We start from the raw sequence: 23,870 nt of genomic DNA, 5'->3' as shown, positions 1-23,870 counted from the left end.
CGAATGTCATTTGGCCGTATGCCATTTGGCCGAAAAACGAATGATGAACTCAAGTAAGCATGCCATTGCTCTTTTCATCAGTATAACCCGAAAGAACAGTCTATGATCTAAAGAAAATCTCTGATGATCATATTGGCAGCTAGAATATTAACGAGAGTTTGTCCTCACCCATGATTTTTTTCGATAATAATGCGGCCAAAGGACATTCGGCCAAACGACCATTTCAGCCAGATGGCATTAGGCCAAACGGCATTCGGCTAAATGGGTGGACACAAACAGGTGATACGTTGGAATTTTTTTATATTTGTGGAATATAAAGATCTATCCTTTTGGTTAACATAAGCATTTCTTACACTAACTTGATTCTACGTGACAGCATTGACATAGGGAACGCAACATGTTCATCGAAATGGCACTTCCACCTTTCAATCTCGTCACGTTGTTCCATCAAGGGGCCGTCCACGTGGACAGAAAAACCGTGATTTTTTACCCCCTCCCCCCTACTCGTGGACAAGCGTGGATATTTCACTGACCCCTACCCCCCTCCCCTAATGTCCACGTGGACTTAAGAAAAAATATATATAATACATTTTTTTATTAAAAAAAACTGTGACGTTTACATTTTTTAAAGTTTCTTTTTTAGAGAATGATGCATTACACTAAATATATTTCCTAATTTTATATATTACAACTATTTTTGTATAACAAGTTATATACATCAGTAACCATGACTTTCTAAATGTTTTTCAATCGATGATTGTCCCAATTTTTTAGATGACTGTAGTAATTATGAAAACTATCAAAGACTGTATTTTCCTTTTTTTTTTTGAACATTATCATTGCCGAAAACAATTTTTACAGAAACATTTCAAAAGTGCATAGTGCAGTTTCAAAACTCACTTATAGTGATATGATTTTAACTTTAATGTGCTCTAGAATATTTATTATTTTAGCATAAATTTTCTACATTTTTTTTCTACATTTTCTACATTTTAACGAAGATTCCAACCGACACTTCATCACTGTTACGATCTACGTTTTATTTTGAACCTCAGGATTTTGCTTAGTATTCTTTACTAGACAGTTCGAAACACTGATAATTTTTCAAAACAAAAATTGCTATATGAGTTTTAAAATTGGTATGCTATGCTATGATTTTATACTTTGAGTTGCCGTCCCCAACTAAAAACAAGTGATTTTCAAAAATAATACAACAGAGAACTGTCATGAAGAAGAATCACATCAATAATACGACATAATTTGTATCGTTCATGTATCTTTTTTTTTAGTCAATATTGTCCACGTGGACATTTGACAGACCCTCACCCCCCTCTTCGTGGACAAGCATGGACTTTTCTCAGACCCCGTCCTTCCTCTAATTTGTCAACGTGCTATATGGACGGCCCCCAAGATGTTCCCGTCTTTATAGCTGCGACCCAAACGGTTCGAAAATAACATCACCAAAGCTAAATCGGAAAGAAACAAAGAAAATGTGAAAATGAATCAATTTTTATCGCTCAATTCACTTCAATTCGCAATCTCAATCACCTAATGATATTCAGACGATTGAATCAGAACCGACTCATTGATTCAATTCGCAGTACCCATACCTCCCAATGAACGCTAAACGTACGTTCCAAAATGAATGCTTTCGTCCATGACTCATAATGAATGTAAACACTCGTTCATGACTCGGGTGAGCTTCATTGAGCAGTCGTTTATTGCACCGTGTGCTACTACTAATCGTGGTAGTGTGTAAGGGTAAACGCCATATTTGAATGAATGTTCTGTACCGTTCTCAAGAAACACGGAAGTTCTACTAGAAACTCAACAACGCATTTCACACGTAGCTTCTTGACTTGACGTGAGCCGAACTGTGCAGGTATAAGAACGGCAGTCTTGTAACGGACCGACGTGAGGTGCTTGAAAGCTGAAAGCAGCACTTCGATGAGCATCTGAATGCTTCAGATTGTGCATGGTATTGAATAATGGGAACATAATAATTGAATAAGTTTTTCCCATATACAGGGGATGGCCAAAATGTTTGGGATAGGCAACTTTTTTTTCTCTCACAAAAAAGTTCAACAAGCTATAACTTTCCATAGAGCGCATCAAAAAATCTCAAATTTTGACTGTTTATCAACCTATTATGTGTGCATCATTGGTACAAATTTGGACTCGATTGATTAATATTTCGCAAAGTTAGAACCGTTCGGGTAAAACACTACTTTTCAGACAACTCATTTTTGAGGTGTCATATCTCGGAAACCAGTGAACCGAATTGAATGAAATTTTGTACGTACACTAACAATATACAAATGCTTCACTTTTAAAACATAGGTACTTTTTAAACGCTGAAAAAAGCTATCATGGATTGACACTTTTTGGATTTTTCTCGAAAAAAAGTATTTTTTTTTTTTACATCAATGTCAATAAATTGTAGTGTTGATATCAAAAGATTTTCCACTTCTGTTCTCAAGTTATCTCTATTAAGATATATTAGAGCCTATTTAGATTGAAGGAAGAACGCATCTAGTAATTTTTGTGTGGTATTGTAAATTTGGCTTATTTTCCTATATATGGGTAAAAATTTCAATCCGGTATAACTTAATTCGCCGTGAGAAAATATTACATTTTATAACGTCGTATTAAGTATCAATATATTGTTGATAAACGTTAAAAAACTCATTCAATTCGGTTCACTGGTTTCCGAGATATGACAGTTCCAAAATTAGTTGTCTAAATAATAGTGTTTTACCCGATCGGTTCTAACTTCGCGAAAAATTAATCAATCGAGCCCAAATTTGCACCAATGATGCACATATAATAGGTTGACAAACAGTCAAAATTTGAGATTTTTTGATGCACTCTATGAAAAGTTACAGCATGTTGAATTTTTTTGTGAGAGAAAAAAAGTTGCCTATCCCAAACATTTTGGCCATCCCCTGTATGTCTATATACTTGTCTGTACATCGACCATCACGATAATAACGGTTGCACGCTCACATGTGTTGCCGCAGCCTTGATGGGCGACTGATACAGTCTTCCCTGCTGACATAGGGAACAAATGGTTTTGTGAGCCACTCCGAACCTGGAAAACATATAGACATCGACGCTCAAGTCTGCATAATCAAACCCCGCCCCATTCTCTGCCTTAATGCGACCAAAGTTTGCACCGAATTTTGTTACTTGTTAGAACTTCAAGACTTTTCATGTTTCAGTAGAAGATGAAAACTTTGGTTTTAGTATTTGTCAGAGATGAAATGCTTTTGAATCCTTAGTGTCGGTGTTCATTGTTTAAAATATGAACTCCGAACAAACCGGCAAACAAATCATAGTTTATATAGTCAAGTTGACGCTCTTTTTGTTAACTAAGATCTACAAATTCTCTACAAATTCTGCTTCTCAGTGAAGATAAGTTCCAGCAAAATATACAAAAACTACTCACATTGTACACGTCATGTTTGATAATAACTTTTTGAAGTATAATTTTCAACACTCTCGCCTTGTAAACTTTATGAAGCTTCACATAAACCGTTTTGATCAAAACTAATACTGTGCAAAAATCACACAGGCCAAAATACCGTCCAACAGAAAAACAGACCATTCTAAATCTCAATCATAGGAACAATAATCAAACAAGAAAAGAACATCAACAACTGATCAACTGTATTCGGAATGCACATGCAATGCATTCCAATAGGCACTGTGTATGGATAACTTATCCTCGCTTTCCCATCGCCGTTGCTAAAATAACTTTTAAAGTATATAAATAGAAAAAAAACTCAATCAACCATCTAAGAACTTAAAGCTAGAGTTAGATCAATTTTAAAACCTGACCGGAAAACAAGAACCAAACAAACAGCTTTCTGTGTATAAAAAATAGTAGGAATGTCACAAATCCTAAATTTCTAATATAGAGTGATTCGATGAATAAAAGACACACACACCCTAGAACATGCAACCTCAACAGCTAACTACTTTCCTTGTATCAGATGATGTTATGTTAATGGATAATTGTAGTGAGTGAACTAGCGATGGAATGACCGGTCTAAATAAAATGATCACAGTTTTGGACAAAACGAATGTCTTTAGTTTAATATGGATTATGATTTAGTTGGCACTTGAATGTTTTGGTTTCTCCTTATATGAAGTCTTGTATGCCTCGCATTTCTAGATCAGCCCAGTGTGCGACACTCTACTAAATATGTAGGTTGTACGTTTTCATTTCAGTTTTTTTTTTATATTTTTAGTTAACGGTATTCAACGGTTACTGAATCTGGTGTGATTTTTTGTAGCTTCTTGTAGTTTCGTTCACATTTGATGTCGGTAAATGCCATTGTTTCCATCTGTCTTGGTTTATCGAAAAATCTTTTTTTAAGTGTGTTGAATCTCGTCCTTTTATGATAATTTTAAGAAGTGGCTTGTGTGCAAAATGAAGTACATGCATATGCAATCTATAATCCTTAATGTCAAGTGCTGTGTCTCATCCATATAACAATCGTAATGAGTTCTGTTTAGAAGACTGTCTGAAAGAACCCCTAGGTTAATTAAACAAATTCTCTAAACACAGGATAGGGTTATTGATATGTTAGTCATACGTATGTTTTCCGATAGTATTGAACTTGATCAGATTTTTGTTTAAAAAATGTTAAAAATAAATTCGTACAGTATCAAACATTACCTAACTTTTGAAATTTCACTGTAAAGGCGAAAAATGATATGTTGAGATATTGATCTTGACATGTTAATTGGACATCAATAAAGTCAATAAAGTTGTAACTCGGTTTTGAACTTCATTCCATTTTGTTGGTTATTTTAAATATAGTGGAAAACATTCGTATGCACAATATCTTGTACTTAATCTAGTGTCATCATAGTTAGCAGAAGCAGAACTACTGTCGTAAGGGGTAGAATAGAATAGCGAGTGCAGAATCAACTCGGCTTCTAATGTCTTCGGTGTTGTTCTCCATCTTACGCTCCTCTTAACAAATAACGAAGATCCGTGTGTGCGTGTGCTTCCCCATACCAAGCCAAACAGATGTCCAATTGACACATATTTTCGATTTGATTATTCATTTATCCTGGCGTAGGGCACAATCTCTCGACCGGAGATGGAAATAGCACTGAAGAGGGCGATTCAGTGGGTGGAGGCCGCAATCCTGCCATGACCGGTGTCGGTTGCTACAAAAACTACAAACATTCCGCTGGATTGAGAAAAAGAGTCAATTCACAGGTATTTAAAATGGTTTCGTGCGAGTGAGATACGTATATTTTCTTCAAAACTGTTTGCTGTATCGATCCGAATCAACATTTCCATATTTAAAACATCTATGTTTATTCTATCGCAACAAATTTTAGTCCGACAACTATCCGCAAAACTCGACTGGACCTATGGACACCGAGGCGGCCCCTCCCTATAGCCCATCAATGCAGCAACATAACATGATGATGGATATGGATGCCACTGAGGAACAACAACTGATCATGCAGGAGACTCCACAGCATGAGCCTCCCGTAATGATGGCTACCAGGGCGGTACGTATTACTGATAACAGCACACTTCTTCCTCTGCACTCTATAACCGTTACGACATAATCTGACATACAAAAAACTCAATCTCATTCATACTAAATCGGTTTCCTTGCTGACACCCAAAAGTCACTTAATTTATCTAACATCCTATTGGCGTGTGTAAAACATAAAATATATACCTTTAAATATGAAGCATATTAATCTTCAACTTATAACATCGTAGCTAGAATCTCACACAATACACGAGAACACACGAAACAACCTGTAAATAAAACTCTTCCAATCTTTCGTCAATCAACTATACTTTCTATATAGTACTACAACAATCAATGGAGCAACGAGGTATTTCTCAACTTTCTATCCATTTCTAACTAATATTCAGCAAAGAAGTTTCACTGATTTGGATCATTCGATTCTTGACTCGGAAAAGAAAGACAAAGATGGAAAATTTGTTCCCATTACCTTTACACACTCATTGCTTGTGAGCTTTTGTTCTCTTGTTTGTCGCCTAAACAATTATGTTCGCCAATTGAAACAGTGATTAAAAGCGTTCAAAACCAACGAACTTCCTATACCTAACCAATTGGCTCCGCTGAAACTTTTAATCATCCACACAGCTGCTGTATAATTGGTATACCAGAAATCCAAAAGCTCTGCCACTATATGAACACTGAAGCGATTTACAACACACACCGTTTTGAAGCGAGCTTCTATCATGCTTATGCATAGCAGCTTCGATTTTCCTTTTTTATGCCGAACACCAACTACACCACAGTTGGATAATTAACTGTAGGACATAACGCAGATTCGTTCAGAATTTTTCATGGTCCTCATTTAACTAACTTCAGAGGATATTTCAGCATGCGCCAATCATCTATTATTCTTGTGTTATTTATTGCTTTCGTAGACTGAGATGTTCCGTAATTGTTGAACCTTTGGCCCGACATTATTGAAGTTTACTTAATACGTATTAAAATACGCCACACACACAACATTCTACAGAAAACTACTGAAGATAAGTCTACGAAAGTTTAAAATGTTTCCCCAAAATCCTGACAGCGATTACTCCAGATTCCTGAGAGGAATCTTAAGAATTCTGATAAGGATTTCCACAAAATACTGAGAAAAGTTCCCACAGAATCCTGAGAGAAATTCCACAATAATGGGATTGTCCCACAATCCTGAGAGAGATATCTCCCCAGAATCTTGAGAGGGATTTCTCCAGAACCCTGATAAGCATTTCCACACACCCATGAGAGGAATTTATCTCACAATTCTGTAAGTGATTCTCCTGGAATCCTGGAAAAGATTACTTCAGGAGGCTGAGAATGATTCTGCCTAGAATTCTGAAAGGGATTCCTCTAAAACCTTGAAATGGCTCTTCCAGAGCCCTGAGAAGCATTCTCCCAGAATTCCGAAAGGATTTCTTCCAGAATCTTTAAATTAACCCATTATGAATCCTGAGAGGGAAATTTTAACAGTAGGCATTACGCTAAGACCCTAAAGAATTACTCCAGAAACCAGATGTGGATTCCCCCTGATTCCTTAGAGTGATTCCCACAGAATACTGAGAATTATAAACTCAGAATCCTGATAGAAATTCTCGTTGAATCTTTGGAGGTGCTCCTTCAGAATCCTGAATAAGAATCCTGAGAGTGTTTTCTCTGAAAATATTCCCGAGAGAAAATGGGAGGGGTTTTCCAGAGAGGGATTGTCATGAAATGAATCACATGAAGCTTGAGAAGGACTCTTCCACAATCTTGAGAAGTTTTACTCCAGAATACTCAGGAGGATTACCCCCAGAATCTAGAGAGGGATATCCACAGAATCCTGATAGAATTTCTTGGTGAATCTTTTTAGAGGGGCTCTTCCACAACCCAGGAGGAAATTAATCCAAAATTCTGAGAGAAAATACTCCAGAATTGTGAGAGAGATTCCCTCACAATCGTGATCCTCCAAGAATCATGGAAGGGATTCTTCATGAATCCTGAGAGGAAATTAATCATAAGAGGGACTCTCCCATAAACCAGAGAGGTAATTCGCAAGAATCCTCAGAGGGATTTCCCCCAGAATTTAGGGAAGGATACCCGCAGAGTCCTATTAGAAATTTTCTCTGAACCTTAAGAGGGACTCTTCCAAAATCTTAAGAGTGATTCCTCCAAAATGCTGAGAGAAAATACTCTAGAATTGTTAAAGGGATCCTTTATTAATCATGAGAGGGATTCTCCCTGAATCCTGTGAGGGATCGTCATGATCACATGAATCTTAGAAAAAAGATAGAGGAATTATTCCACAATCCTGAGAGGTATTACTCCAGAATTCTCAGAGGAATTACTCCCAGAACCCAGAGAGGAATACCGGCAGCATCCTGATAGAAACTCTCTCTGAATTTTCAGAAGGACTCTTCCAGAATCATGAGAGATATTCTTTCAAAATGGAGAGAGAAAGATAATTTGTGAGAGAGATTTCCTCAGAATCTTAATAAGAATTTCCACAGAATCTAGAGATTATCCCACAATTTTGAAACTGATTCTCCTGGAATCCTGAAAAGGAAAATTGAAAGAGACAGAGACTCTTTCAGAATCCTGCGTAGTATTCTTACTAAATCCCAAAATAAATTGTTCCAGAAGCTTGAAAGGAATTCACCCAGTTTCCTAGAGGAATTTTCAACAGTTAATATTCCCCTAGAATCCTTATAGAGATTACACCAAAATCCTGTGGATTCCTCCTGAATTTTAAAAGTGATTCCTGTAGAAAACTGAAAGTGATACCCGCTAAAAAAGAATAAAATTAATTGAATTCTCTCTAAAAGAAACTCTTCCACAATATTGAGAGAGATTAAAAAAACCGCTGGGAGATTTCCTTAGAATCCTGAGAGTGATGCTTCATGCTCTATTGTGAGAAGATTTTTTTTAGAATCATAGAAAGAATTCTCTCTGATGACCGAGAGGTATTTCACAAAAATCCTGATAGTTCAGATCACTGAGAGTCATTTCTTAGAATTCTGAAAATGATTCCACAGAATACTGAGTAAGATTCCCGCAGAATGCTGAAAGAGATTCCCCGAAAATCCTGACAAAAAGGTTTCACAGAATCTTGAGAGGGGGATGACCCCACAATCCTGAAACTGGTTCTCCTGTAATTCTGGAAAGGATTCCTCCAGAAAGCTGAGAATAATTGTCTCAGAATCTAGAAAGGAATTCACTCTGAATCCTGAGAGGGTTTTTAAACTGTGAAGATTCCCATAGAGTCGTAAGAGGGATTACCTCAGAATCCTGATGTGGATTTAACGTTAATCCTGAGAGTGATTTTCACAGTATACTGAGAGGGATACTCGCAGAATTCTGATATAGATTCTGTCTGAATCTTTGGAGGGACTCATCCAAAATCCTGTTCCTCCAAAAAGCTGAGAGAAAATATTCGAGAATTGTTAGAGAGATTGTCCGAAAAACATGAGAGAGATTCATCCTGAATCCCGATAAGAATTTCCTCCGAATCTTGAGAGCATCCCACATTTCTGAAACTCATTCTCCTGGAATCCTGGAAGAGATTGCTTCAGAATTCTGAGAATGATTCTCCCAGAAATCTGAAAGGGTTTTCCAGAACCTTGAAAGGGACTCTTCCAAAATGTTGAGAAGTATTCTTATTAAATCTCAGAGATTCCTCCAGAACTTTGAAAGGAATTCACTCAGAATTCTGAGAGAGATTTTTTATCTAGAATTCTTAAAAATGTTGTCCCAGGATCCTGATGTTGATTCTCCCTGAATCCTGAGAACTATTCTCACAGGAAACTGAGAGGGATACCCGCAAAATCATGATAGAAATTCTCTCTGAATTCTTACATTATCCTGGAGATAGATTCCCATAAAATACTAGGAGAGATTGCCCCATAATCCTTAGAGTGATTCATGCTCTTGGACTCTTTAAAGGAATTCTCACCTGGACTTGGATCCGGTGCCCAGGAACAGTTTCCAGGGTCTCCAAACGATCAGAAACCACAATAGAATGACATATATATCTTCCAAAATCACAAAGTTTGATATGTCGCATGATCAGGTCCAATCTTCGGAACCTGAACCCCATTCCCGGGAAACCCGTACATCGATTCCAGAATGTTCATAGTTGTTTAAATCAAGGCAATAACAGCTTAGGAAGGCAAAAAATTTAAAAGCACAAAGTTTGAGGATCACCTTCAATAATTGACCTCGGAAACGGTTTCTCAGAATAGTCAGAACACGAGATCCAGGGTATGTGATGACGATTGGAGGGTCACCAGTTAGCCTAGTGGTTTAAGCTATGGATCGCCAATACGGAGATGGCGGAGAAGGCAAAGAAAGACCTTCAATTAATTACTGTGGAAGTGCTCGAAGAACATGTAAAAATCCATGGAATTTCAATTCTTCCAGTCCCATTTTAGCAATTTTTACTTTGAATAGAAATATTTGCAACCATTAGTAGAGTGTGAAGCTCCACACATTTTATACAAGTCTTAAAACTCCTTGAACAAGCTTCAATTCCGCACCAACATTTCTAAAGAACGAAACTGCTTTTTGAAACTACACCTCCTTCATATTATTTCAACCTTTACATGAAAAATACTGCCACTGTTGCAAAGAAAAACAGTCTATCAGTAGTTGCAGAACACTTGGAAAGGATAAAATACGATCCACAGCTTTGCGAGAAGGTAATGTTGCCAAAAGCAGTTATGCCCTATTCAAATGTTGGTGATCAATTTCACTACCTTAACTCTTCCATATACGAAGTACTCATGATCTCATATAAGACGCTGCTATTCACTTTAAGCCCACCGTAATTTTCAAGTTATATTTCATACAAATGTGTTTTTTTTTTTTTGCTGTGTGCCAAGTCTATACTTATCACTTAGCAAGTCCGCTAATAATTTGTGATGCGTTTAAAGTAAACTTATAAGAGAAAACGGCCAATAGAAATAATTCCCAATAATGACGACAGACTCTTAATAGTGTTACAACAATTACGAAGCATCTTATTTTAATGCATGTTCACATTATAACTATTCTGTGAACTATAGTTAACTCTCTTTTAATAAATTTCCACTGTTTGAGATAATTGGTTTTCATTTATTAATTTTATTCATTTTTTATTTCTCCACCTGACTCATTCTTTTCTTCTTCATCAGCATTATGTAATGGAGAGTTGACTGTATTTTTATAATTCAAAGTTTCCAGTAATCAACCGATTCCACTGCTCTTACTTCCATTTTCATCCTTTTTTCTCCACACCTAGCTTTCTCCGCACACCAAGTAAATGTTCTTTACAATCACCTTCTACTGTTGTTCATTTAAAATCTACGATATATCTCGCCCTCCCGTCTCCGTCACCATGTACCACCACCCTTCATTTCGATTCTCGTTTTTCAACCTAACTACCCCGAAACTCGTTCTAGGAAGTAGAAGAACTACGCCGTCAAGTTGCTTTAGAAACTTCTTCCACTAGTAAACGGGACAAATCCGATACTGAACTGCCATCCGAGTTTGAGTGTTGTTTTTGCACGTCAAAGGTACATTTCTTCTTGCCTATTGTATTACCTACTTGATGTAATTTATGAATGATCTACTTGTAGATGTCGAATTCCATTTGTTTTCTACTTTGGTATAAATGCCGGTGCATAATGTTATAAATATTTTGATTGTATATACATTGCAGTATTCATAGCGTTGTGATTAGATTTTGTTTCATCTTATAATTTCCCATTTAGATGAACATCAAAATACGACATCAATTACAACATAAGGAAAATTTGTAGCAATTTTCTACTTCTTCAGTTTTCCATTTTCTTTTTTCCTTATCTTCTGATTAACATTTCTACACTCAATCCCAAAGGGCGTGCCTTCCCCAATAAAAGCACATTAGCAGGAATGGCTTGAATCACTTCCTTCCCTTTTTAATGAAGCACGCAGCGATTTTGGCGCCTAACTCCACCATTGCCATGCTGCTACTCCGGGCTCATAAAAAGTCATTTAGAAGGATGCTCTGCTCGACCGACGTCGTTTGCTAAAAATACATCACTCTGACAGGACCTTTGCTCGTCGCGCTTTGCACATCGAAATACCACTGGAACCTCCCTGCCATTTAGCTGCTGCTGCAACATGTGGCAATACTGCTGGGTCCCGCCTAGCGAAGCTTTGCCGGCCGCATCACTGGCAGAGAAAATGATAATGATGAATAAAAAATTTAACCAAATTATCACGCTATTAACCTAAATTGCCCCTTATAATTTCACGCCTAGTAGCCTCTAGTTTCGACAGGACACGTTCGCTTTGCGCCCTATTTCCTAAATAATTCCTCCCCAGCTTCAGCGCCTTCACGTTGGCTGTGCCGTCCAATGCTTGCGTCGTATCTAACTCAGTGTCGATTCACTACCGCAAGAATGAAATACTTTGATAAATGGCACAATAACGGACTAAGTTTGCTACTTGACAGTGTCACTGTATAGTTGTAAAGAGGTTTGATTAAGACTGTTGTTCTTTTATTTTTTCTTCAAAAAATAAAATTACAGAGAGTTTAGAGACCTTTGTTTTAACGGGGTCTCAAATTCACACTACAAAATACATGAAATAGGGGAAATTACCTATTCTCGGCCGTTTTGTTCACTTCGTCTTTGGGGATTTTTTGAAATCTATTGAACTCAGAGTTGGTCTCAAATCCTTCCCAACTAAGCTGAATTATATGGCCAAGTTTCAGACAATTTGGCTGACAAAAAACCCCCATGACGAAGAGAACAAACCTGCCGATAATACCCATTGTCACCCTACTTGGTTTTCTAGAAAAAAAAAAGTTTGATTTTTTTTTTGTTATGAGTCAAGCAGAACTCAGTAACAAATTTTGAAAACGACGTATAATCAACGGTGTTGCATTGATTATACGTCGTTTTCAAAATTTGTTACTGAACTTTACTCTTGATTATTTACTTCCAATATTTTCATAGATTGTCAACGTTATAAGGCAACCTAAAGAGCTTGAACGTAGACTACTACTCAGAAGAGCTGAGATCGATTCCCTACAATAAGCTGAATTCAAGAAGTAATAAAGCCTAAATGAAACCATATGTCGAAAAAAAAGTATAATCAAACCTCTTTTCAACGCCAAAACAACGAAAATGTGTTGGATTACCCTCAACTGCATTATATGACTTGTTAGCATAGCGAAATCATCTAAAATCACTATGACTAAGTCACCTACCAAGTAAAAGTTTTGGGTTTCCCTTATGATTTGGTGTTAATTGTGAAAAATACTTCAGGGAGTCTGAAACAATTTTGTTTTAATCCGTGATTTCTAGAGCTTTCTAGGACATATCCAAGTTTTGGATACTTTTCACCCAAATTTTTTTGTGAAATGAGCTCCCGATACATCGTTTTGCTCTCAGTATGAAGCCAAATGGGATACCGTAAGCTTTCGATTGATGAGTGCCTTGGCGATACTTTTTATGAACAATATTCATCTACCATGGACACTGTGTCAAAACTAACTTTCACATTGTGGTTTGTCTGACAGTACTTACTATCAAAACATCATTACATGATATCTCAAATTCACATCATTACATATTTTCTTCACACATAGACGTTTTGTATTACATGTAGCACACGTACACACATTGCTTTGATTTCGACACGTGTTCTAATTTTCGTATTTCGATTTACCACACCTACACCGCAATCCGTTACGATACTTGAAACACCGAAATTCAAAACACCACCCACTGTCGTCCTGTCCGGTGCGCGCTACCTGTTCCACAGAACAAATTTTCCAGTTCCTTCCGATCGGTTACACACTCACACTACCACCCACCATCGAGGGTGGCACCAGACACGATAACTCATTTCCAGAATCCTCCCCGGCAGGACGAAACCACGAACGACGAATGTATTCCGTTGCGCTCCAAGAGCGTATGACACATGCTGAAACGGTTCCGCTCGACCAATGGCAGCAGCGATAACGATTCCGGCCACGATCCAGATGGCACCACCGATCAATCCCGATCTTGCTACGCAGAGAGTAAATTTAACGAATTTTAGCGTCTCAAAGACTAATGCCGAAGGCGGATAAGCCAATCAATCTCCAAATACATATCATTAGGATAAGAGAAGGCTGGATGGCCTCGAAAAAAGTAATGCTACTTGTAAAATAAATAGCAAATATAGCAGGACCGTGACATGGGGTCCATCAATCCGATTGCTCTCTGTTTATGTTGGCACACACACACACGTCACTGACTGTCGATTGTCTAACTCGATAACGAGAATGGCTTTTCTCAATGTTCAAATACTACCACCTAGCAGCTAGCAACTTCCGTCGAGTGAAGGTGAGTCGACACCGTTTTTGAGTGATCTACTGCGGGGAATCCCGCGGTAATGAACGGCTTTTCACTGTGATAGAGATAGAGAAAACGGTTTGTATGGGAGAAAACACTATGTTCGATGGTTTGGTTTCTAAAAATTCAAAGCAAATGAATAAAACCTGAGCCTGAATTTGGTTCGAATATTTTGTGTTGACACATTCTCTGTAACTACATCACTTGAAAATTTTTGCTTGTGACATTCTCGGAATGAAAAGCATTTTTCGAAAAAAAAAATATATGAAAGGTATTATAGCGGGGGATTGTAACATAAGGCTGAATTCCAAAAGGCTGAATGCACAAAAGGCTAAATACGAAAGGCTGAAATCAAAAAAAGGTAACATAAGGCATTTACAAAATGGGTTAATTTGGCCAAACTTGAACACAGGGACGGTAGTACGGTCCAATTAGAGTGATACGTCTGTTTGTTTGAGTTGTATGTGTTGAGGTTAGTCTTTGGGCTGGTGCATTTGAATACTAGGCGAATCACTATTTCAACCTTATGTTACTTCAGCCTTTTGATGCATTCAGCCCTTTTTAATTTCAGCTATTCATGTTTCAGCCTTTTGTTATTTCAGTCTTTTGTTATTCAGCCTTTTGTACGTAACCCCAAAGCGGTCATCATTATGCATAGTCATTACCAGTATTTTTCGAAAAACATTTAGCGGAAGCTGCACCCTATCGCAATCAGTATTCACTATTCATTTTTAGGATAGTGTAGGATTATGATATTACAAAATGATTAAGTTCATTTGTTCCCTGACAGCATACAAAAACTTCCACGTTTTTAAATGTCGATGCTTAGCGGTTCAGGTTGAGAATATTAGGTTTTGCTTACCTGAGTTTGTAAACTATTTTCTCCTGCTCAGATACTTAATAAGTAGGTTGTCTCGGAAGAATTTTAATCTACAACAAGTACTGTTTCTATAAAAAGATTAATACTGTAAACCAGTGTCAAATTTATCGCTGGGTGTCATTTTTCCGTTAGATTAGGCAGGCATACTTCAAATTGTTTCCCTTTCAAGTATCGTGCTGTTGAAATCGGATACTAAACGATATTTGTAAGAAAACTATTCATTTGAAGCATGCTATATCTAATGGAAAACCGAGAAATAAATTTGACCCCTGTTTACGGTACCTATTTCAACTTATTTATAACAAAAATCAAAACTTGAAATTTTGAAGTGAAACGAGAACGAAATAACGAAAGCTTTTAGCAAATGTCAAAATTCGTGGCAGAGAAATTTCAAAAAACTATATTTCGACAATGTGTTTGACAAAAAGTTCTAACGCCATAGCTAGAGTACTTTCTGGTGTCCTTCCGAAAAAAAATGCGATAATACTTCTGGTACAATAACTGCTAATGGAAAATTTTTAACACATTTTACAGGAAATCCATGATGATTTTTTTCATTTAATGGCTTATTTTATTTCTAATATGGTTAATTTTGTGAAATTTTTAGAAATTTTTAACGGATATCCAGACAAATTTATTGACAATTTAACAGATTTTTTGCAAGTCAGTTAGTCAATATCAGATTAAATTATTATCAGCATAAATTTCTTTTGCAATTTCCATAAGGAACCGTTTCGATAGGAATTTTGACAGAAATAACTGCCATAATTCAGAAAGACAACCTCTCCAAAATACATTTTTATGAATTCAGAGATTTTTTTTAGAACATTCTAACTGAAAATTTTGCAAGAGATTCTCAATAGAATGCATGAACAATCCAACAATTTAGAATTTAGATGGTCAAATCGAACCAAACCATTTCAAAAACTTTTCTAAATTCCCAGAAATTTCTCTTACACTACAGTAGAATTTGTAAATCTGGTTGATTGGTACGCTGGTCCGTTTATCCAGCATGCGAGCATAAGTGGATTATTATTATTGTTATTATTATTATTATTATTATTATTATCGATATTTTCAGCCACGGGCTGGTTCATATCCACATATTTGTGGATAATTTATCCAATGATTATTGCATATCGATTGCTGTTGATCTCGTGAAACAAGGCAGTCATCTTCAAGCTGTTTTAACTTGAAATGTTCAATAGTCAGTGACTGTCCTAACGTACCATAGAACGAAAGTCTTTATCTTTTACATAAAAGTTACAAAAATACGAGCTTAATCTTTCAGCGCGCGCGCCTATTTGATACCAAAACTGCACTGCGCTCGCGTCGTATACACCGAGCGAGGTTTTTTGGTAGTGTTGTACTTTTTACAACAGCGCGCGTCCTGAAGGGTTAAACATGATCCCTAAGAGAAATCCAACGCAAAATACTCGTTTGATTCCAATCAGTATAAAAAGCACAATTCGCCCCCTTAATGCTAGAACTAGGTAACTCGTTTTGACAAATGCGGGTAATAAAGGCTGGTAAAACTTATCCTGCTATAAAACAAACTCTTTGTTGGTCTTAAAAGATGAATTAATATGTGTTTTTATAGTTTCAATTGACAAATTTTTGTTTATTGTGGTGTACGTTCAGATATAAACAAATTCCTCACGATTTCGCAAAACCAGTAACCTAGTTCTAGCATTAAGGGGACGAATTATTCTAAGCTGTATGTTTATTACCGAACCCTGTTGAAGGCTTGATAGGTGGTAAAATAACAATACCAACGTTTTGTACCACTAATAGCAAAACTAGTTATTTTTTCGTGAGTTGTTATGCATTTGTTATCAAGAAGTTATTGTAGAAGAATCATCTTCTACAGCAACTCAAGTGGAGACGGCAGCATCGCAATTGCACGGTTCGAATTATGCTCCGATATGGGCCATTCCAATTTATGAATGGCTATCACACTCTTTTTCCTGATTGTATATTAGGACTTCGGCATTTTGTTACGGTCGCCATGTAAGATTGATGCGAAGAAGAGATACCCTAAAACTGGGGACATGCAAAATTTTCACTTTTCAAAAAATGGTCAGCTGTAACTTTTCGAAAAAAGGAACAAGCAATCTCAAACTTTCACTGGAAGTTGATCAACTAGTTGTGTATCAATGGCCCAAATTTGAATTGAAACATTGAACTATGTTACATGAAGTGAGATAGATTCTATAAATGGCATAATTATTTGACAGCCAATTTTGAACTGTTACATCTCTGGGTTCAATGAACCGAATGTAATAAAATCTTGACCGTTTATAACTTATACTAGCAGTCCCGGCAAACGTCGTTGTGCCTGCCTACTGTGTTCTTTGACATGCAGCTCTGTAGAAAAAATGCGCCGCAAAATATAATTTCAAACTTTCTTGGTTTCGATGCGTTCCCGGTCGATTTTCCCAATTATTTTTTCGTACGAACACGTCGAAGCCCTTCACGAATGAAACACTGAAAGAATGGTGTATATCCGTTGGCCCGTTCCCGAACCTATTCGTGACATAGAAATACCATTCCATTTTTATTTATATAGATAGATCATAAGCTTTGAAAAACGAACTTAACATGAAATAATTTATGAGAAAACAGTTATAACGATTTCATTTATTTTATGATTTTTTTAGTAAATCGGTATATTTGTAATATGCATCCCATTACTGCTGGCTTTTTGTTACTTCCTTTCAAAAGATATATATTCGCGTGGTTCAAAAAATCGTTTTTGCTCCACACCACTTATTCGATTCATAGTCAGATTCTATGCCTTCTCCCAAAATTTGAGATAATTTGGTTGAAAATTCAGAGTGCACAAGCCCTTCAAATTTGTATAGGAATTACTATGGAAGAACGATCTTTTCCACTCAATCAACCGTAGCATTTTCGGATAATTAACTACTGTAATTTGTCTATCTCCCGATTTTTACGCTTTGATCTTAGATGGCGACCGTAACAAAATATTTTAGGCAATGCAACTCAAACTCGCATCAGGGCCAGCACCAGCCTATCTAAATAGGTACGATCAGTGTGTACAAACACAGTCATGTTTAATATTCAGATCTAAGGCCTTCTTACGAAAGTGCTCCTACCAACATAAGTTAATACCTTTGTCCGAAAGGTTTATATTTGCTCTGTCTGATAGTGGTATAAGTTTCTGTTAAGAAATCGATGTGGGCGAAATGGCGATATGCGAATGTGTCAATGACGGATACCAATGCCAATTGGCCACAAAGTAGCGCAAGTTATCAAGAAAATCTTTGAATCGATCTACCATCTTCTACGTCAACTCAAGTGGACACGATAGCATCACGATTAGACAGTACGAACTATAATCCAATGCAGGCTTTCAGGATTAATTGATAGCCAGCTTGATTTTATGTAAATGGATGATTTCAGCGAGAATCACTCATCGAAGAACTAGCGCCACTAGTTAACTGACTTAAATATTCAGCGTTTGGTTACGGTCGCCATGTGATATCGAAGAGAATAGGGTAAGTAAAATATTTTGACAACACAACTCTAAGTTTAATTGCGCATCAGGGCCAGTATCGACCTGTCTGGATAGGTACACTTAGTGTGTTTACAAACACAGTCATATTTGATATTCAGGCCTTAGCCCTTTTTTTGCAAATGCTCCATAGGACTTCATGTACGCAAGTTAATCCCATTATCTGTGAAGTACGATTGTGCAAATTACGGATACCAATGCTGATAGGCTATTTTAAAAAGTTGCTCCAGAATGTTATCGCAAAATAGCGCAAGTTATCAAGAAAATCTCGTGATCCAGACTTCTTTGGCAAAATATTTCTGCTCATGTTGCCTTAATGATTTGATGGCTATGATACTTTGTGACACTAGTCATTAAAATCATTTAAAAAGTCATCACCACTTAGCATCAGGGGCCGTCCATATACCACGTGGACAACTTGGAGGGGGGAGGGGATTCGAGAAAAGTCCACGCTTGTCCACGGAGAGGGGGGTGGGGGTGTTTCAAATGTCCACGTGGACAACATTGATATAAAAATTAAAAAAAAAACAAAGATGCACCAACGAAACAAATAATAATAATAAGTAGTTTTTGAAACAATTTCCAAAGCATCTTCTGAAGCAACTTTTGGAATAAATCCTGAGAAATTATTAAAAAAAAGACGAGAGGAGTTACAAGATGAAATTCCAGGAGATAATTTTGGTGGATTTCCCGAATAAACTTTCGGTGAATACTCCTGGGAACTTATCATAAGCGTGAGCTAGTATTAGCATTAAGCGAGTTGCACAAATTCGTAGGTGTTACAGTCCTAGAATGCTGTTATGAGAGCTGCCTTCTTCCCGTCTGTTGCCAAAGCACAAAGGTTTAGGATTGATATCTGACACTACGATCGAAGCAAGCCGGAAGAGTTCTCCTAAGAACTAAAAGTTCACTTTTAAAAGAATTCCTGGATAAAAGTCCCGGAAAACATTCGAAGAAACATTCCTGAAGAAACTCCCTCAAGAGTTTCAGCAGAAATTTTCGAAGAAACTATAGAAGCTTTTGCGGAGGATCTTCCAGAAAAATTCGTGCAAAAAAAATAATCAAAATTAACAATGGTACTTTCGGAAAACTTCCAGAAGAAACTTCTGACACAATTTCCTGGGAAACTTCAGGAAGATTTGCCAGAAAAAATACAGAAGAATTCCCGGGAAAGTTTCTGTCAGAATTCCTGGAAGAATTACCACAATCTTCGGGGGAGCTTCTGAAAGAATTCTCATAGGAATTTCTGGAAAACTCGCAGAGAAACTCCCTGCAGAATTCCTTGATGAATTATTGAAAAAAAAACACGGTGGAACTTTGGAAAACTGGATTAACTCTCGCATAAATTCCCGCATGTTGGAATACCGCAGCATTTCTTGGATGAACCCTCAGGAAAACTTCCGAAAGAATTCCCAATGGAGTTTCTGATACCACTGAAACTCCTATAGTAAATTCTGGTGGAAGTCTTAGAGGAATTTTCAGTGAAACTCCTAGAGAAATTCCAGGTGAAAATTCTGGAGTAACATTCCTAGAAGAATACCAAGTGAACCCAATAGTACCTCCTTAAAAAAAATCCCGGTGAAACTCTTAGAGGAATTCCCTACCAAACATCTGGATGAATTCCCATAGGAACTTATGAGAAAGTTCCCGAAGCAACTCCCGGAAGAACTTTTGAAATAATGCTCCGTAGAACCCCCAGCGGAATCCTAAGAGGAAATCCTAGTGGGGTTTCAATTCAATTGAAGTCACTAGTGGATCTTCTAGCTAGAGGATTTCCCGAAGGATCTCCTTCAGGAATTCACATTGGACTTCTGAAGGTCTTCCCAGTGGTACTTCTAGACGAATTTTCCGTGGTATTTCTCGAGGAATTCAAGGTGAGGAATCCCCTTAAAAATTTCACAATAAATTCCCAGTTAAATATCTGAAAGAATCTGCGGCAGAATTCCTGGAGGATCCCACAATGGAAGACCATTTGGAGAAATTTTCTCAACAAATTATGACAATCATGGATAAAAAAACATTCCGTTCAATTAAAAATAATGTTGTATATACTTCTTTTAGAAAGACTTGAAAGGAAGTCATTCAAATTGCAATTATTACGTTAAAAAATCAATAAATTATAAGTTGTACCTATTACGAGAATTTCAGAATATTTGTAATTTATTAAGTTATAAACTATATATAAAACGTTACTTACAAAAAAAAACCCGGATTGATCCACCTAGTGGTGATAGTGCCTTTCTCGTCGAATATGTACTCATGACGTTTCCGTTGACGTGAGCTGAAATGTTCCTGAATCATGAGAATACTTAGAATTTTATCAGAGCCATCATTGAATTGACTTTGATGGCACATATTCCGACGTTATGTTCAACGTATAGGCAGAGCTGAAAAATATGAGACCTCTCAGGTGACAGCTTGACCTCCTTCACTATCACTGGAGGCCGATCAGCACCAAGACGATACAACTTTTTCACAAACACAGATACCTTTACGATTTTTTACACCCTTTAAGTATTTTCTACACACTTCTACACACGCTACATTTTATTATCATTGGATACAAGATGCATGTAAAATTTGACTAAAACATGTAAGTTACTGAAATTGTTCATACTGAATCCCATTCAACTTTCAACCACATTACAGTGCGTGAGGGAGCAACCAGTCGCACAAAAATTTTACGCAGTCATTTTAGACGCGAAAGAGAATTGAAAAAGTTTGTTCGGAGTTATTACGATTAAATTTTAATTTTTCCATACAACGTTAACCCATCTTTCTGCATTATTACACCTCAGGAATCTGAAATGGTGTGATTGGATGAGATCGTCTTAGTTTTGTCAAGATATCTATCACTTGCTTTAATTTTTCTCATTTTTGAATTCCGACGAAGCACCCAACGCTAGTTTTGGAATACTACCGGTAGTTTCTTATGTGGTCTGAGACTATTTTCTTGCTTAACTGCTTACCGTTCATCAGGTTATCGGAAAATCCGCGATATGACGTGTCGCATGCATGGGTTTGGTTCGCTTTTATATTTGGCCACTTTACGGCTCACGGAACACTCGGAACCGGTTTCGGAACACCATCGGTTGTCCCAAATATGGTCTGAAACTATTTTCTTCTTCTTCTTCTTCTTCTTATTTCTGGCGAGCCGACACCGTTCGGCATCAGCTCTAGTTTAACGTCCGCCTATTTCTGGTACTAAGCCTAAACACGGACGGTCAGGAAGACATCCACACACACCTGACACCCTACATATCGGACCCATCAACACATGGGCCGGGACCTACGGCTTTACTTCCTATCCGAGGGAAGGCGTGATCAGATATTTTTGTCTCAGAAATACCGACGGCGTCGACTAGGATTGAACCTAGACCGACTGGGGTGAGAGGCAACCACGCTTACCACTACACCACCGACGCCGCTAACTATTTTCTTGCTAACCGTTCATCAGGTTACCTAAGGAGCCGCGATTTGATGTGTCGCATGCATGTGTTTGGTTCACTTAAATATTTGGCGGTGGAGCGGGCCTGGTTTGATGGTTAGAACACTAGACTATCATGCCAAGGGCCTGCACACTACGATTCAGATGTTCCAGCTCAGTAATTTTTTTATTGAGTTCAGTATATTTTTTTATCTTTATACTGAGTTTTCAACAGCAGATTTATCTCGGTACACTCGGTAATCGTATTTACCGTTCACCAGTAACGATTTTTACCGTGTATCAGTAACTTTTGACAGTTTATTATCTGAGCTCGGTAACTCATTTATAGGATATCCGCAAAAGAAACAACCGAGCGTACCGAGTTAAATCTGCTGTAGAGAACTCAGTAAAAAGATGGGAAAAATACCGAGCTGATCTTAGTGTGTGGGATCGAATCCCACTCCCGACATATTCACAAAACGTAGGTTCTTCCTTCGGTAGTGAAGGGAAGGGTCCCGAGATGAACTAGCTTCGAGATAAAAATCTCGTTAATAAAGGCAAAAAAAATATATGGCCACTTCCGGAGGGAACCCGGAACCGGTTCCGGAACACCACCGGTTGTCTTAAATATGGTCTAAAACTATTCTTTACTAACCATTCAACAGGTCGCCTAAGGAGCCGCGATTTTAAGTGTCGCATGCATGGGTTCGGTTCACTTTTATATTTGGCCACATCTGGCGGGACATACGAAACCAGTTCCGGAACACTACCGGTAGAATCTTAGGTTGTCTGAGACTATTTTCTTGCTTATCATTCATCAAGTTATTGAAAAAGCCGCGACTTGATATGTCGCATGCCTGGGTTTGCTTCACTGTTATATTTGGCCACTTCCGGCGGGACCTCCGGAACCGGTTATGGAACACCGGTAGTTTCTTATGTGATCTGAGACCATTTTCTTGCTAACCGTTCATCAGGTTATCGCAAAGGGCGCGATTTGACGTGTCGCTTGCATGGGTTTGTTTCATTTTTATATTTGTCCACTTCCGGCGGGACGCCCGGAACCGGTTCAGCAACACTACCGGTTCAGATATGATCTGAGACTATTTTCCTGTTAACCGTTCATCAGGTTATTGAAAAAGCTGCGATTTGATGAGTCGCATGTATGGGTTTGGTTCACTTTTATATTTGGCCACTTCTGGTGGGACCTTCGGAACCAGTTCCGGAACATTGCCGGTTCAGATACGGTCTGAGACTATTTTCTTGCTTACCGTTCATCAGATTATCGAAAATGCCGTGGTTTGATGTGTCGCATGCGTGGGTTTGTTGCATTTTCATATCTAGCCCCTTCCTGGGGTACCGATCCGGAACGCCTAAATGGCCATAATTCCGGAACGGCTGGACCGATCCGAACCATTTTCAATAGCAAACAATGGGACCAGATTCCGCGTCGAATGAACCGTCGGTCATTAAAATCGGTTCAGATTTACTGCCGAAAAGTGACGTGAGTTCGTTTGTACACATACACACACACATACACACACACATACACACACACAGACATCACCTCAATTCGTCGAGCTGAGTTGATTGGTATATGTGACTCGAATCTCCGGGCCTTCTATCAAAAAGTCATTTTTGGAGTGAACATATAGCCTTTCCAGTACACTTAGTGTACGAGAAAGGCAAAAATAATTTTCAAAAAAAATTCAAAATCGAAATAGTTATTTATGCAACAAGTTGCAAAATGATGATTTTTTCAGCACGAGTTGTACATTTATCCAACGAGGCTTGCCGAGTTGGATAAATACGACGAGTGCTGAAAAAATCGAGTTTTGCAACGCGTCGCATACAACATTTTTTGCAATTACGAAAAATACTCGCTCCGGATAATCTATATAGCTACACATACATGAAATCAAGAGGTACCACGTGGGAGCATCCATGCGCACCGGCGCAGTTTTTTGTTCGATCAGGTAGGCTATGGTGTTGAAGGTGCCACACATTTTCAAGCTCCGTCGTCGTCGTCGTCAATCAGCAACATTAAGAAGGAGCAAAAGTAGCTTCAGCTGCTGCTTCTGCACCTGATCGACGGTCCGAATCGAATCGTTAATAGTCCTGATTTGGATTCGAGCTGCTA

The 23,870-nt window shown here is 37.8% G+C and overlaps 1 protein-coding gene across 14 annotated transcripts in view; it reads left to right on the top strand.

Annotated features, from left to right (window-relative positions):
* Window positions 1–23,870, top strand: part of LOC109398038 (potassium voltage-gated channel protein Shab) — a 382,157-nt gene that overhangs the window by 328,636 nt on the left and 29,651 nt on the right. For 12 of the 14 annotated variants that reach the window (XM_029874584.2, XM_062852564.1, XM_062852565.1 and 9 more), the window contains 4 exons: window positions 5,094–5,236; window positions 5,362–5,538; window positions 5,851–5,877; window positions 10,961–11,074. In XM_029874584.2, the coding sequence (XP_029730444.2) occupies window positions 5,094–5,236; window positions 5,362–5,538; window positions 5,851–5,877; window positions 10,961–11,074 (461 nt within the window). The remainder of the gene's footprint in view (window positions 1–5,093; window positions 5,237–5,361; window positions 5,539–5,850; window positions 5,878–10,960; window positions 11,075–23,870) is intronic. The other 2 variants (XM_062852566.1, XM_062852568.1) reach the window with 2 other exon arrangements.

Source organism: Aedes albopictus, chromosome 2 (genome assembly GCF_035046485.1).
Source record: "Aedes albopictus strain Foshan chromosome 2, AalbF5, whole genome shotgun sequence".
NCBI lineage: Eukaryota > Metazoa > Arthropoda > Insecta > Diptera > Culicidae > Aedes > Aedes albopictus.
Note: the sequence above shows the minus strand (reverse complement) of the source record. Positions and strands in the feature narration are given on the sequence as shown.